Source organism: Piliocolobus tephrosceles, chromosome 1 (genome assembly GCF_002776525.5).
Source record: "Piliocolobus tephrosceles isolate RC106 chromosome 1, ASM277652v3, whole genome shotgun sequence".
NCBI lineage: Eukaryota > Metazoa > Chordata > Mammalia > Primates > Cercopithecidae > Piliocolobus > Piliocolobus tephrosceles.
In genome coordinates this window covers 196709939-196725614 of record NC_045434.1, presented here as the reverse complement: position 1 = coordinate 196725614, position 15676 = coordinate 196709939, and the positions used below count along the sequence as shown (strand labels likewise).

Genomic DNA, 15676 nt, shown 5'->3' with positions numbered 1-15676 from the left:
GGGTCACCTTAGAAAGAGTTCACCTCCTCTCTGAGCTTTCCTTATCTGTAAGAAATGACAGGTAAATCTCTGCCTTGGAGGGTGGCTGGAGGACTGAGAGACAGAGGCTGTGATAGCTCATGGACAGCTGTGAGTTGTGGTACTTGATGGTTTGATGAGCAGTTGAGGAAACTGGTTTGAAAGGGGTTAAATGGAGACCCTGCCTCCCAGCCAGGAGCGAATCAGGGCTGGCAGGGGAGGAGCCAGGCTGCTGCTAAGGAAAGAGATCTAGATGGGCCAGATGCCGACTGGAGAGGGATGGGAGAAGACACCGTAGGGTTTGGGGGGCTTGGCACAGCGGCTCTGGCCCCTGCACTATGATAGCTCCAAGCCAGATGGTGCAGGGCAGCTGCTAGGCTGTGGGGAAGAGGGGCTGCACTTCCTGAGCTAGTGCAGTGGCAGAGTTGATGAGGACCAGGACCCCGAACCCGCCTGGCCATCCAAGGTGGGGGACACCGGCTGCACCCAGGCTGTGACCTCAGCTGACTCCGATGATCCACATGGGATGCAGGGTCTAATTTTAGCTCCAGCCACAGGGGCCACAGTCCAGGAGTGTCTGCCAGCGGGCACAGGGGCAGCCAGGGCTGCTCAGGCAAGGGGAGGAGCGGGAAGACCAGCCCAGCTCCCTCCAGCCCGTCCCTGGCCAAGCCGCCCCTTGTGGGAGCTCTGACTGGTCCCCATGGCCTGGCAGACAGCCTTCCTCTCAGTTGAGGGCAAGGTCAAGGGGTGCAGCCAGGAGGTCAGGGGGACACAGCCCTGCATTCTGGACAGGGGTTGTGTCAGCCAGAGCAGTGCCCAGGGGCAGGGGTCCCTGCTGGGAGGGCAAAGGCTGGCTTGGTTGTCTAAAGGCCAAGAAGGCAGAGTTCTGAGAGCAGGGGGGCCAGGCCAGCAAGCTGGGTCCCACCTGGCCTCCTCCTGCCTGGCTGGTGACTCACTGTCTGACCTTAGACAGGCAGCCTGGTCTCAATGGGCCTCAGTCTTCCCATCTGTACAGTGAGAGGGCAGGACTAGCAGGTGGGTCCCAGCTCTGGTCGCCCGCCCCAGGCCCTGCTCTTCCTGCTTGCTGGCAGAGGCCTCCCAGCTTCCCCAGCCCTGACTGTGGGTGGCCACATGCAGTCGTGGAGGAGAAGAAAGTCCCTCTGGCTGGCACTGTCAGCCTCCTGGCTCCTGCTTGTCCTGCTGGGAGGCTTCTCCCTTCTCCGCCTGGCATTGCCTCCCAGACCTCGGCCTGGGGCTTCCCAAGGCTGGCCGCGCTGGCTGGACGCAGAGCTCCTGCAGAGCTTCTCCCAGGCTGGAGAGCTCCCAGAAGATGCTGCTTCACCTCCTCAAGCCCCTCATGGTGGCAGCTGCAACTGGGGAGCCTGCTTTGACACCTCGAAGTGCAGGGGCGATGGCCTTAAGGTATTCGTGTACCCACCTTCTGGACCGATCTCTGAGACTCATCACAGGATCCTGGCTTCCATTGAGGGCTCTCGCTTCCACACATTCAGTCCTGCTGGGGCCTGCCTCCTCCTCCTCCTCAGCCTGGACGCCCAGACTGGAGAGTGCAGCTCAATGCCTCTGCAATGGAACAGGGGCAGGAACCATCTGGTCCTCCGACTCCACCCAGCTCCCTGCCCCAAGACCTTCCAGCTGGGACAGGCTATGGTAGCTGAGGCCAGCCCTACGGTGGACTCCTTCCGGCCTGGCTTTGATGTGGCCCTCCCTTTTCTCCCTGAAGCCCACCCATTGCGAGGTGGGGCTCCTGGCCAGCTGCAGCAACATAGCCCCCAGCCCGGGATAGCCCTGCTAGCCCTGGAAGAGGAGAGGGGTGGGTGGCGCACAGCAGACACCGGCTCCTCTGCCTGCCCCTGGGATGCACGCTGTGAGCAAGACCCAGGATCTAGGCAGTAAGTGAAACTTTTGCCTTGGGGGCCGGATGGGAGGGGGCTGGAATAGATGCCAGCCCAGAGACGAGGGCAGAAGACAGGACTGAGATGGGAGAACCAGGTAGTCCTGGCAGACTTAGGCCTCAGCTGCAGCAGGTGGGAGCCAAGTTAGATGGCAGAGAGCACTTCCATTAAGATGGAGACTTGACACAAGGGGTGTCTAAGGTTTTGGAATTTTCCCCTGGGGGTCTTTCAAAACATAAAACACAACTCATTCCAAACCTCCTACCCTAATTTTTTTTTTCCCACATACACTTGTATAGTGCTTTACTCTGTGCTAAGCACTTTTATAAATAATGATTATAATAAAATATGCTAGTTGTTAGCATTTAAGTGTTTGTGTACCAGACATGAAAGCTCAGACAGGTTAAGTAATTTTTCTGAGGCCACCCAGCTGGAAAGAGCCAGTATTTTGATCCAGAATTGCCTATCTCCAAAGCCTTCAGTATGAGAATTCTGAGTTTTAAGCAGAAGTTTATGATCAACCTCATCAAATGCCTCAGAGGGGCCTCACAGTCACAGCTGGAAGCTGCTCCTGTGTCTAATTTTGGGGATTAACCTCTCAAGGAAACAGCCTTTGGTTATAGCAAATATGACGTAGGTCAGGTCTGAAGAAGAATTTCCTGCCAGTGAGAGGCCCTTGACATATAAGGGGCTGGGGGCCTGTGGGACATGGTGAGCTTGTGTGGAAACTCTTTTCCACCTGGGCTAGTTGGGGGGATGAGCCTCAGGTGATAGTTATCCCCTAAGTACTCTAACCCCTCTGTGTCCCCAGCAGGCCAGCAGCCTCTAAAGGCGAGCTGGGCAGGCAAGAATGAGAGTCCTTCTGAGGTTGTCCAGGGCCCCGGTGGCAGAGGGTTCCTTCTGAATCCCGCCCCTCCCGGGGCAGACCTGAGTAGGGAACTGTCACTCTGGTATCCTCCCTTTGCTCCTCCCTCAGGTCTCTCTCTCTGTTCTCTGCTGGAACAACATCAGCTATTCTGAGCTCCACTCCCTCCCAGGAATTCTTGCCTCTGCTTGGGGCTCCTGGGACTTCTCTCAGCCAAAGGGCTCTTGTGGGAATGGGATCCTTCCACCTCCTGAGGGTACAGGCAGTCCTCACAGCCAGGAGTAAGAATGGACTTGCCCGGTCAGCCCCAGGGTCCTTCTGCCGGGACCCATCCCTAATGGTCTCCAGGGCGGGAACCTGAAAAGTCAGGGATCTCACCCGAGCCCCTGCAGCTCAGAGCGCAGGCAGAAGCTCATTTTGGGCAACAAGGCTCTCCCTTTGCCATGCCCTCCCTCACTTTTCTGATGAGGCACTCAGGTACTCTCGCTTGCAGGAAGTTCTTTTTTCAGCTGACTTTAGTTACCGCTAAGCACAGTTCATTGTTGATGAACCTGAAAGTGATTTCAGCCTGAACTTCTTTGAGGAACTGGAAGTTAGAGAACTGCGCGCAGCAGTTCTGAAATTGGCCTGGAGATCTGAAATTGGCCAGAGCCGCCCACAGTTTTCTAATTAGCGTGGGTCACCCTCTGAGTAGCATTTTTGATAAGTTTTATTTCCCAGGGGCAAAGCTTGGCAGTCTTGTCCTCTGACCTTCAAGTTTTGTCTTTGGCCTCAGCCTCCCTGAAGGTGACAGGACTTGTCATCTCTGGAGTGGCTTGAGCCTCACTTTCTCCGAAGTGCCAGGCAGCTGCCTGGGCCAGACAGCGTAGGGACAGAGTGAGAGAGATAGCTTGAATAAACAAGTGCTGGCCAGAGAAAGAGGCCATTCACAGTCCCTGCCACCGCCCCACATTCACTCAGTCGGGCGAGAGTGGGGAGGGGAGGAGGCTACATTTGAGGAGTGCCTGGCTTGGGCCAGGTGCTGTGCCAGGCACTTTACCTAAGTCACTGCTGATCCTGTCATGCACCCTTCAAGGGAGGTATTATTATCTCCATTTCAGGGAATGGAAAACTGAGGCCCAGAGAGTGGAGTAGCCCAGGGTGACAAGGTTCCCTGTTCTCCATGGGCCCCTCACTTTTCTAATCAGGCGCTTGGAAGCAGTGGAGTTGGAATTCAGCCCTGTACTTCTGGCTCCAAAGCCCATGTTTTTCCACCTTGGTTGAACAGTCTCTTGTTGCTTTGGAATAAATCTCCACCCATTCAAATTGTTATTTATTCATTTTTATGAATAGGTAATTCATTCACATGGTACAAAATTCCAAAGGCACAAAAGGGCATAGAGTGAAAAGCCTCCCTTCTATCCCTGTCTCCCGGCCACCGAGTTTTCCTGCCTGGAGCCAAACACCGCTTCCAGTTTCTTATGTGTCTTTTCTGAGAAACTCTGCATGTGTACAAGCAATATGTATATTCTCCCCCATTTTTAAACATAAATTTGATGCATGCTTTAAAATCCCCCAGGCTGTATCCATTGGGAACAAGGGGCGCAGTCAGTACCTAGGGCCCATGATACTTTTATAGGCTCATGAAAATATTTTCATTTTTTGAAAATCAGGGCTGGGCACAGTGGCTCACGCCTGTGATCCCAGCACTTTGGGAGGCTGAGGCGTGTGGATCGCCTGAGCTTAGGCAACATGGTGAGACCCTGTCTCTACAAAAATTACAAACATTAGCTGGGTGTGGTGATACAAGCCTGTAGTCCCACTACTTGGGAGGCTGAGGTGAGAGGTGCACTTGAGCCCAGGGATCAAGGCTGCAGTGAGATAATGCCACTGCACTCCATGCCACTGCACTCCAGCCTGGGCAGCAGAACAAAACAAAACAAAACAAAAAAAACCGGCAGAATTAAAAATGAACTTTCAGGTAGAAGAAAAAAAAATTTTTTTTTTGAGACGAAGTCTTGCTCTGTCACCCAGGCTGGAGTGCAATGGAACAATCTTGGCTCACTGCAACCTCCACTTCCTGGGTTCAAGCAATTCTCCTGCCTCAGCCTCCCGAGTAGCTGGGATGACAGGCACACGCCACTATGTCCAGCTAATTTTTGTATTTTTAGTAGAGATAGGGTTTCACCATGTTGGTCAGGCTGGTCTCAAACTCCTGACTTCAAATGATCCGCCTGCCTCAGCCTCCCAAAGTGCTGAGATTACAGGCGTAAGCCACGGTGCCCAGCAGAAAATGTTTTAATATATAATATTGCTTGTTTTTATACCAACACAGTTATCAACTATATTCTTTTTTTATGGCAGTAGGGACTGTGAAGGCCAAAGTGCCTAGGGCACATGGAAGTCACAATGTGGCCTTGCCTATGGCCAGGCCCTAGTACAGCACTGAGGCCATGGGCACAGCCACACTGACCACCCTTGGGTACTGAGGCCCTGAGTCTATGGCAGGTACCTTATGTGGTCACAGAAGCCTAAGACTTCTTCAGTGGTCACCATATAGATGCACAAGTTTCCTCTGTAACACACTCCTTGTTCCCCGCCAAAGGTGCTCATCCAGACTCTACTTATTTACCTTTACTGATGGGGAACTCATCACCTCCAAAGACCGCCCAATGGCTGCGCTCTCAGCCAGCTCCATCACTAGAATTTCTGCTGAAATTGACTTCCCAGATACCTGGTCACTTGGTCCCAGATCTATTCCCTAGTGTCACTGAGCATTCGGCAGCACCCACTGAGCTCCTATTCTCCACCAGGCACTCTGCTAGGCCCTGGGCATACTGAGATGAGGGAGGTACAGCCCCATCCTCAAGGAGCTCAGCCTTGTAGGAGAGACAGGCAAGTCAATTGTTTGACATTGTTAAGCAGAGAGAGGCTGCACCGGCTGCCTACCTGGCTCCTCTACTCAAGAGCTGTGTGACCTCTTTAGGTTTCAGTTTTCTCATCTGTAAAATGAGATAATAACAGTGCATACCTGCCCTCCTATCTCATAGAGGTGCTGTGAGAATGAACTGAGTTAATACATGTAAAGCACTTAAAACAGTGCCTGGAGCAAAGTACATACTCAATATAGGTTAGCTTGGATCATTACTACTGCAGTCCACCGGGAGGTGGGAGCAGAGAGAACCATCTCTGGAGACCTCAAGGAGGGTTTCCCAGAGAAGGTGATGTTTCAGCTTAGACATTAAGACAGCGTAGGAAAAGGCCAGGTGTGGTGGCTTATATCTGTAGTCTCAACACTTTGGGAGACTAAGGCAGGAGGATCACTTGAGGCCAGGAGTTTGAGACAGCCTGGGCAACAAAGAGAGACCCCATCTCTACAAAAAAAACAAAAAAAAACAAAAAAAAAAACAGACACTGTAGCACATGCCTGTAGTCCCAGCTACTCAAGAGGCTGAGGCATGAGAATTGCTTGATCCCGGGAAGTCGAGGCTGCAGTGAGCTGTGATGGCACCACTGTACTCAGGCTGGGTGACAGAACAAGAGCTTGTCTGAGAAGAAAAAGATGAGTAGGAGGACTTCCTCAGGCTGACAAGGCAGGGAGGGGCCCTCCAGTGTGAGGGAGAAGAGATCTTAAAGGCACAGAGGATCAAGGGAGGTTAAGGCTCAGTGGTGCAGTTTATTCAGCCTTAACCTAGAGGTTTTCAGTTCCTTAGAGGTTGACTTGGGGGTGAAGGGGGCTGTACCTGGTTGACTTCTGCTGTGGCAGAATGAGGTGAAGGGTGTCCTGGTGGTTACTTGTGGCTTCTTCCAGGGAGGGCCTAGTGGACACTTAAGCATGGAGGGAGGAGAAAGAAGGCTGGGGTCCCCTGGGAGACCCCTAAAGCAGCAGCTCTGCGGTGGTTCAGGTAACTCGGAGTCAGGAGCTGGCACATCTCTGCTCTAGTCCCAGCTCCACCCCAACCCTATCTGTGACCCTGAGCCGGTCCTTGGGTCACTCTGGGCCTCAGTTTCCCCATCTGTTCAATGGGGCAGGGCCCCGAGGCTGCCTAAGTACTCCCAGGTCTGCTTCTTGGAGGTTCAGGCTCAGAGCCAAGCAGGCTGTAACTGAGGAGGGTCCTAGGACCCTCAGGGCCATAGTCATGAGTCCCACACTGAGCAGGCCTGTGTCCTGGTCCCTCCCTTTATCCCTCCCCCGACTGGGTCACAGGCGATGGTCCCCTGGGTGGACAATTGCCGGGGGTGGCTCTGAGGAGGCTGGGACTCCTGCCCTCCCCCACAGGCACACACAGACTGAGTGTGGCCCTGGGCTGTGGCGGTGGGGGGGTAGGTGGGAGGAACAGAAGAGGCCTGTCCTCTGGGCCAGGGGGCCTCTGGGCAGCAGCTTCCTGTGTGGTTCCAGGCTGGGGGCCCAGCCCACCTCATGACAGAGGAGCCTTTCTTGGGCCTGGCTTTCAGCGTGGGGGAGGGCTGGGCTCAGAGGCCACGCAGGCAAGGGGTGCTGAAAGTCTGCCTGTGGCCGAGTGGGGGAGGGCAGACGTGCATGTCTAAGTCAGGCAGGGCCTTGGAAACATCAGCGCCCTCTGCCTCCCATTTTACAGATGAGGAAACTGAGGTCAGAGAAAGGCAAGGGAGGTCTCTAAGGCCACTGAGGGAAGAGGCAGAGCTAGAATGCAGGGCTCCTGCCTCCTAGTCCAACCGCAGACGCGTGGCTGGTGTGAGGCTTGTGTTTGTGTGTGTCAGTGTGCGACTGTGCATATGCATGAGTGGGTTTGCACATTTGGGAGTGTGGGTGTGGGGTGCAGGGGTGTGGGGTGCTCCCATTGAGGGAGCCCGGTGGGGCGAAGGGCACTGTCTAAGCTCATGTGTACTGGGACCTTTTGTGTGTGCCTCTTTAGGACCCAGCGCCGGGAGACTCTGCCCAATGCCACCTTCTGCCTCATCTCTGGCCACCGTCCAGAAGCTGCCTTGCGCTTCCTCCAAGCCCTGCAGGTACAACCCCAATTTGACATCACCTGTCCTCTGTCTCCCAGCACTCATGAGCTGGCTGGGTCCAGGCCAGTGAGAAGGGGCAGTGAGCCTGCCCCTTTACTCCTGGACTCAGGTGTCTGTGTCCCCATTCACTGCGCACTCTGCAGAACAACCATAACCTCTCTTCCCTGAAACACCCCATGTTCCTGTCCTCTTTGCCCCTTGCCCCCAACAGCAGCAGCTGCTGACTTGGAACTGGGTGGCGGGTGAGTATGTGCAGGGTGGGGCTGGGCTCCCCAGTGACCTCCCTGCCCCCCAGGCCGGCTGCATCCCAGTGCTTCTCAGCCCCCGCTGGGAGCTGCCCTTCTCCGAGGTCATCGACTGGACCAAGGCAGCCATCGTAGCTGATGAGAGGCTCCCGCTTCAGGTAGCTCAGAGCCCTGCCCACAGGGTGGGAACTGGACCCAGGACAGGGGAGGGACCCAGAATCCTGAATCGAGGCTGGCCTCAGTCCTCATTCCTATCTGCCTTGTATGGATACTGATGAATTTTTCCTAGCACCAAGTCTCCCCTCTGGGGCTCCCAGAGGATCCGATGGAGCTAGAGATTCCTAAGGGCTCTGAGAGCAAGTCCTGATCCTCAGCCTCAGTTTTCCCATCTCTACAACAGGATGAGCTAGACCAGACAATCCCCATGGGCCCAGCTCCAATGGCCTATGACTTTTTAAATACCAATTTAGGGGAAGGCTACAAAAAAATTCAAACTCAGAGCGCCTCCATGGGGACTGGAGTGGGAAAGCAAAACGCATGGAGACTTTTCCATCTGATGAAACGAATTCTGTCCAGCTCTGAAAAATATATGTGTGACCTGCCTTGAATCCCCTGAGAATGGTAGAGGCGGTTAATAGTAATTACCATTTATTTATTGAGCCTCTACAATGTACTAAGCAATTAATGAGCAAATACTCAGAGAGGTTAAACAGCTCGACCACAGTCACATGGTTACCAAGTGGCATTCAGACCCAACTCTGTGTGACCCCTGAATGCTGCTGCTTTTTTTTTTTTTTTTTTTTGAGATAGGGTCTTGCTCTGTTGCTCAGGCTGGAGTGCAGTGGCATAAATATGGCTCACTGCAGCCTCGACTTCCTGGGCTCAAAATTGCTCTATTATCTGGCACTTTTATCCCTCTCTGCCCCAGGTCCTGGCTGCCCTCCAGGAGATGTCCCCTGCACGGGTCCTCGCCCTGCGTCAGCAGACCCAGTTTCTATGGGATGCCTACTTCTCCTCGGTGGAGAAGGTCATCCATACCACTCTGGAGGTGAGGGGGCTCACCTGATGGGGGTCCTGGCCCTTGACTCCTGCTCCATCCCTGTCACCTCTCCATACTTCTCTGTCCCAGTGTTTGGGGACAACCCCACTCCTTGAAGATGGTCCTGGGATGAATCTGAGACTTGGCTGTGAGATTTGGGGCAAGTTTCTTCTCCAATCTTGGCCTCAGTTTCCCCATCTGTAGAGAAGACTGCTGTAGCAAATAGATTTCAAAGCACGTGCCAATGCCAATTGACTACTGACGGCTGCCTGGGGTGCTATGTTTGGAGGGATTCTGAGTCCTGAAAAATGTCATGACCCGTTAGTGACATCTGTCATGAGTGAGGAAGGAAGGGGAAGCAGTGACCCTGCCACCATCTCCCACCTCTGGAGTAACATCATGGAGTGCCCCCTACTCTAGACCTCAGCTTCTGACCCCAGAGGATTGGTGATGCAGTTGCCACCCTCCCCAGAACCTGAAGGGGAGGTGTGGCCATGGATACACAGGCCACTCGCTCTGCTCAGCTCCTCTCTCATTTCAGGTTATTCAGGACCGGATCTTTGGAACATCAGCTCACTCCTCGCTGCTGTGGAACAGCCCCCCAGGGGCACTCCTGGCTCTGTCTACTTTTTCCACAAGCCCCCAGGACTTCCCCTTCTATCACCTGCAACAGGGTATGCCCTGGGATGGGACAACCTGAAGTCCCCTCAGCTCTACCTAGGGCTGCCCCAGCCTCATCTGGAGAGCCCCACCAAGACCCTTCCCAAGCCCTGACATTTCTCCTGGCCCCCGGGATTCCCTACTCAGGTCGCTCTTCATGGGGTTCTGTTCCCTCCCACCCTAATAGCCTGTGTCTCATTCCCCCAGGCTCCCGCCCTGAGGGCAGATTCAGCGCCCTGATCTGGGTGGGGCCCCCAGGTCAGCCCCCTCTGAAGCTCATCCAGGCGGTGGCAGGCTCCCAGCACTGTGCCCAGGTCTGCCCCCTTCCCAGCTGGAGTCCTGGGATCCAGGGTGGGGGCAAGGACAGGGCAGGGCCCTGAAGACTTCCAGACCCCAAGGATGACCACTCATTTTGAGGGGAGGAATGGGGACAATTTCCAAGTGTTCTTGCTGCCTTCTTCTGTAAGTCCCAAGATTCTGTTGCCTTTTCCCCATGGAAATTGATGAAGCCATGTGAAAAGCAGGTGTCTCTTAGGGAGGCTAGAGAAGGAAACATTCATTCCTTTACTCAGCAGTCATTTTCTGAGCACTAGGTCGTGGGCTTCATGCTGAGCAGGGAAAAAGCAGGGAAAAAGCAGGGAAGGATTCTGCCCAGAGATTCAGACTGGGTTAGCATTTTCTGGCACACAGACTGTCAAATCTTACTTCTAGAGAGGACAGATAGACTCATAAGAGTCCTTGCAGAGGCAGTGAAGCAGTTAGCTCAGCCAGGATGCACACAGGACGGCTCCAAACAGGCCATTGAGCTGGGCTGGGAGTCATAAAAGAGCCTGAGGAAGAGAATGAAGGCTTCGAGAAAAGATGGGGATGGAGCACGGAGTCAGGGCCCAGGCTAGGGACTACCACAGACAACTTTCCTGAGTTCTAAAGCCATAGGTCACTACCCTCATGTCACCAGAATTCCTGCCTTCTACAAGCCCAGAGGCAAGGAGAGAGCAGTGATGAATGGATCCAACTAAACCCTTCTCCCATGTGCAGCTTATAAAATTGACTTCTCAAACTTCTTCCACCTTGAGAAAGATCACTCCTGCCCCCTGCAACCCACCTTCTGCCCTAGACCCCAGACTTCAGGAACAACCCCCTATCCTCTAGATCTTGGTTCTCTGGAGCAATGAGAGGCCACTCCCATCCAGTTGGCCGGAGACAGCCATGCCCTTGACAGTCATTGATGGGCACGGGAAGGTAAGGGCTGAGGAGAGCCACGAAAGGGGTGGGCCCATGCTGGGAGCTGGGGGAGGGCACCCATGGGTGTTTTATGAATATTTGGACCTGAGCCGCAGTTGAGGCTGAAGAATGACACAGTAGGTTTCAGCTGCAGGGCTAATAGTAATGATTCTCTTCCCTCCCTGGTCCCTGTGAATTGTGCTTCCAGAGCACGGGGGCTTATGTGATGCGGGAAGACAGAGGAGTGCGCTGATATCTCAGATGAGGAACAGAGGAGAAACCTGGGATCTTGAGAAAATATGCACCAAGGGCAGCACACTGGGCCAGGGAGGGGAGGCTTCTGGGAACCGTGGTTGGTGTGAACCACCTGCCTGCCACATGGTTGTGGGCAAGCCCCTTCATCTCTCTAGATCTGTTTCTTTCAAATGAGGGATGTTTGACACTCCTCCCACAGTTGATGCAACAGTATGACAATGGAGGAATCCCAAGATGTCAAAATTGGAAGGGCCCCTAGAGACCAACTGCCCCATTTTACCAAAGGGGAAACTGAAATCCAGAGAGGTCAAATGAGTTGCCCAGGTCCCAAAACGAGCTCTGTACTGGCTTGCCATATTCGAGGCCCAGGCGTCTACACTGTGCCTGAAGGGAGGCTTTATTCATGGCCCAGGCGTCTACACTGTGCCTGATTGGCTCCTACTTATTGGATGGGGGTGGGGGGAAGGTTCCAGTGACTGAGGCCCCCCCGCCCCTTCTCCCTGCAGGTTAGTGATCGCTTCTTCCCATACAGCACCATCAGAACAGATGCCATCCTCAGCCTTGATGCCCGCAGCAGTCTTTCCACAAGTGAGGTGAGGGCTGGGCCCAAGAGAAGCCCAGTATGGGTGGACATAGCCAGAGGGCCCCGGCAGCCCCTCAGGTTCCCAGGGTTGAGGGGACTCCAGGTCATGAGGTCCAACCTCTTGCATTTGAAACCACCCCAGCAAGCCAGGCAGCCTCCTCTTTAGGAGTCTCATTGAGGCTTTCCACGGACTCTTTTGAGAAATTGTTTTTGTGGCCCTTAGAAGCTTTCATGCCATACTTCCAGCCAATTCTAAGCCATGGCTCCCACCTCCTCTCCCCTGAGTCCTGCCCTGGCCCCTCAGCCAGGCTGGCCCTGCCTCCATCTCTCTGGATGTTCTAGGCATTTAGGAGGTCCTTCCTCACAGCTCACTTGAGTCCCTCTCCAGGTAGACTTTGCCTTTGTGGTGTGGCAGAGCTTCCCAGAGCGGATGGTGGGCTTCCTGACGTCAAGCCATTTCTGGGACGAGGCCCATGGTGGCTGGGGCTACACTGCTGAGAGGACCAACGAATTCTCCATGGTTCTCACCACAGCCGCCTTCTACCATAGGTACAGACCCCCACCCTGCCCAGGGATCAGAGGATCAGAGGACTAAAGACCCCCACCCTGAATGGAGTAGGGTGGCCTAGACCCCAGGGATCCAGGTTCAAGGCCCAGATCTGCCACTTCCCAGCTGTGGGATCCTGGGCAAATCTCCTCACTTCTCTAGAGTTTGTTTTCTCATCTGTAAAATGGGATGGATTCACCTCCCAGGGCTGGTGTGAACATTAAATGAAGTCCCTGGCACAGAGGTTCCACAAATGGTAGCTATTATTATTTTAAGTAGAGTCTTGCAGTGAGTAAGGGCAGTGTGTGGGTTTGCTGGTGGTGGGGTGACAAGAGAATAGTACTGATGCTTTATAAATGTGGATGTGATGAGTCGGGGAACATCCCAGGCCTTCCAGAAGCTGCCTGAAGTGCTCCGGTCTTGGGGCCGGGACTGAATTCTGTAAGATCTCTTTAGAGGTGTTCCTTAAACATGTTTAAATCAAATATGCATAACCTGGAACCTCTTGTAAATTACTCAGGAGCTCTGCAGGGAATTCTCAGTAGAGTAGTGAATAACCTAATGTCTGCGAGGTGAAGTTGGCCTGTCTGAGGGCCGTGTGAAGTGAGACTTACCGGAAGCAGTATCAGCCTGGTTCATCCACAACTGTTCTTTGGGCTTCCATGTTTGATGGCTTTGAAACCAGCTGATCCCAACCCATCTAATTCTGGCTCTGGGTTCAGCGCTCAGAGCCCAAGGGTGGGTGCCCCAAGGAGCCGTGAGGGAGAGGGCAGGGAACACACCACTGACTGCAGATGAGCCACAGGGCACACAGCAGAGTGGAGAGCTGTTCACGCCAGGGATGGGAGCTCTCTGAGGCAGCCAGGCTCAAAGGCTTGGGGATGGGGGTCAAAGGGAGAGGTGAGGTCAGGAGGGTGGAGAATGGGGCCTGGGGATGAATTTGGCTGCAGCCTCTCCCTGTCTTTTCCCCTTGCCCAGGTATTACCACACTCTCTTCACCCACTCCCTGCCCAAGGTTCTGAGGACCCTGGCAGATGAGGCACCCACCTGTGTGGACGTCCTGATGAATTTCCTAGTAGCGGCAGTCACCAAGCTGCCCCCTATCAAGGTGCCCTATAGCAAGCAGCGCCAGGAGGCTGCTCCACTGGTGAGGGCTGAGGCTGACTGGTCGGAAATGGCAAGGATTGGGCAGGGGTGGCGGGGAGGATTCCCTCTCAATGTCTGATACCAGTCTTTCTTGCTGCACGGGCGTGGGGAGTTCGGAAGGGCAGAGAAGCCTGTTAACCCATTGCTTCTGTCCCTCTTAGGCCTCCGGGGGCCCGGGGCCCAGGCCAAAGCCGCAGGCCCCAGCCCCCAACTGCGTCAACCAGATAGCGGCAGGGTTCGGCCACATGCCCTTGCTGTCCTCTCGTCTGCGTCTGGACCCGGTGCTGTTTAAGGACCCGGTGTCCGTGCAGCGCAAGAAGTACCGTAGCCTGGAGAAGCCCTAGGGGGCGACCCGCGGAGACCCCAGTGGAGGTCCTAGCCCAGCTCCCAGGGGAAGCGACACCTGCCTGCAGCCTTCGCCCTTGGTACACAGAACCTATCATGGCAGCCAGCGGGCCCACACGTCGGATCCCGGTTGGCCAGTCACAACCGGGGGGCGTGGCCTTACCTTCTCCCGCCCGCCCACCCCCGGCCGCGGAGCCTCAGTGCAGGCTCAGCCCCGCGCCCGGAGCGCCCCTCTCCGCTTCTCCGCCCAGCTAACTTCTGTTTGTCTTTCAGAGCATTGCCGCCTCCAGGGACATTGCCTGGCCCTCCTCCCCGTCCCCGATGAGTTCGGTCTCCTTAGCGCTTTCGCAGCCCAGTGTTTGCCGCGGTTCCCGCATGGTCAGGCCCCAGGACTGGCTTGCGAGCCCCGGGGGTCTGGTCGTTTCATGTCCTTTTCTCTCTGGCTAGGCAGATGTGCCGCAAATATTTGACGAACAGGTGGATGGCAGACATTAACTGCGTGCCTGGCCCTATGCGGGCGGCAGCGGGACAGGGTGAGCGGAGAAACAGAACTGCCTCCCCACCCCATTCCTAGGATTCCTAGTCCCGGGAAGGTAGCTACCCAAAGATGCCTAGGTTGTCAGGTTCACTCCTTGAACCTCAGCCAAGGAGCAGAGGGGTGCGGGTAAACGAGGAGTGGGCGAGGAAAGCAGGACGGGAACAAGTGGCCGGCCCCTGTACGGCGCGCGCCGGCGGCTCAGCCTCGGCCGTCTGCCCTGCACTACCGACGCTGACCACTAGAGGTCAGCGCCGCGCCGCACTCGTCACCCCCATGGCCAGAGGGCGGCCGGGGTGTGGAGGGTGAGCGCTGTGGGCGGCTCGGGGGCTGAAAGCTGGGAAGAGGAATCTGAAGAACAGCCCCATCTCTTTGGCCTGCACACTTGGAACTCAGTAAGAAGGGACTGTTTCTAGGTGGACTGGGCGCGAGTGGGTACTGTCCCCAGAGGTATAGGTGAGGATGGAGTGAGGGAGGGGACACTAGGTCCTCCGGGGTTCACCCACCTGGAACTGGAATTATCACTTCCGAAATAAAGCACGTGTCCTTGCCCCCTCACGCTCCAGGCTATAAATACCCTTAACAGCAGCTGCTCGAGGGAGGGGCTAGGGCTCAGGGCTCGCCTGGGAGCGCGTGCGACTCCAGAGGGTGAGGGTGGTGGGTCCAGCCCAGGTCCAGGGTGTCAGGTGTTTTCCTGCTTTGATGGCCTCGCAGCTCTGGAAACTCCCATGACTGTCTCACTGGCAGGAACATGCTGTCCCCTTAGGCCTCTCCAAGGCCTTCCACCCCCACCCCCCAGCTTGACCTCGGCAGGTCCCTGGATGACTCAGGTCCTCCTTAGAGCCAGTCACAGCTGAGTGGCAGAGTGGGTTACCCTCGGGAGGCGTGGTGCTGTGAGATGCTGGAGGTACAGGCGAGTGGAAATTAAAGAGGCAGGGGAGAGGCAGTCTGGCCTGCAGTCAAGAACTGAGGGTGGGTGGGAAAGCATACAGCTGCGGCCCAGACAGCCTTCCCAGGGTGGGGAGGGCGCTGGGTGCCAGGCCCAGCCAGGGGAAAGAGGCACCTTTCCAGTCACAGCTGTGACACCCAGGACACTGAACTGCCTTGGCATGGCCTTGCCCATGGGCCAGGCACTGCTGGTCCCAGCGGTTCGTATTGTACCAACAGGCAGCCCAGACCAGGTCCCCAGACCCTGCTGTAGAAAAAGGTCTGTGGGAATGAGGCAGAAATCCCAGACCTGCCCGCACTGGCTGTGTGACTTCCGGAAAACGACTCCACCTCTGAGCCTCCGTTTTTTCATCCATAAGAATGTGGCACAGCAATGATGGTC

The 15676-nt window shown here is 55.3% G+C and overlaps 1 protein-coding gene across 2 annotated transcripts; it reads left to right on the top strand.

The window, feature by feature from the left end:
* Positions 1–250: 250 nt before the first annotated feature.
* EXTL1 (exostosin like glycosyltransferase 1) lies at positions 251–14904 on the top strand. Of its 2 annotated transcripts, XM_023219300.2 has the most exons (11): positions 251–1928; positions 7671–7764; positions 8063–8170; positions 8941–9060; positions 9593–9725; positions 9919–10025; positions 10864–10953; positions 11697–11783; positions 12162–12322; positions 13299–13467; positions 13628–14904. In XM_023219300.2, the coding sequence occupies exons 1-11, from the start codon at positions 1150–1152 to the stop codon at positions 13808–13810; spliced, it is 2031 nt and encodes a 676-aa protein (XP_023075068.1). In that variant the 5' UTR covers positions 251–1149; the 3' UTR covers positions 13811–14904. The 2 variants fall into 2 exon arrangements, with proteins under 2 accessions (XP_023075068.1, XP_026311744.1); XM_026455959.1 differs by lacking the exon at positions 8063–8170.
* The last annotated feature ends 772 nt before the right edge of the window (positions 14905–15676 follow it).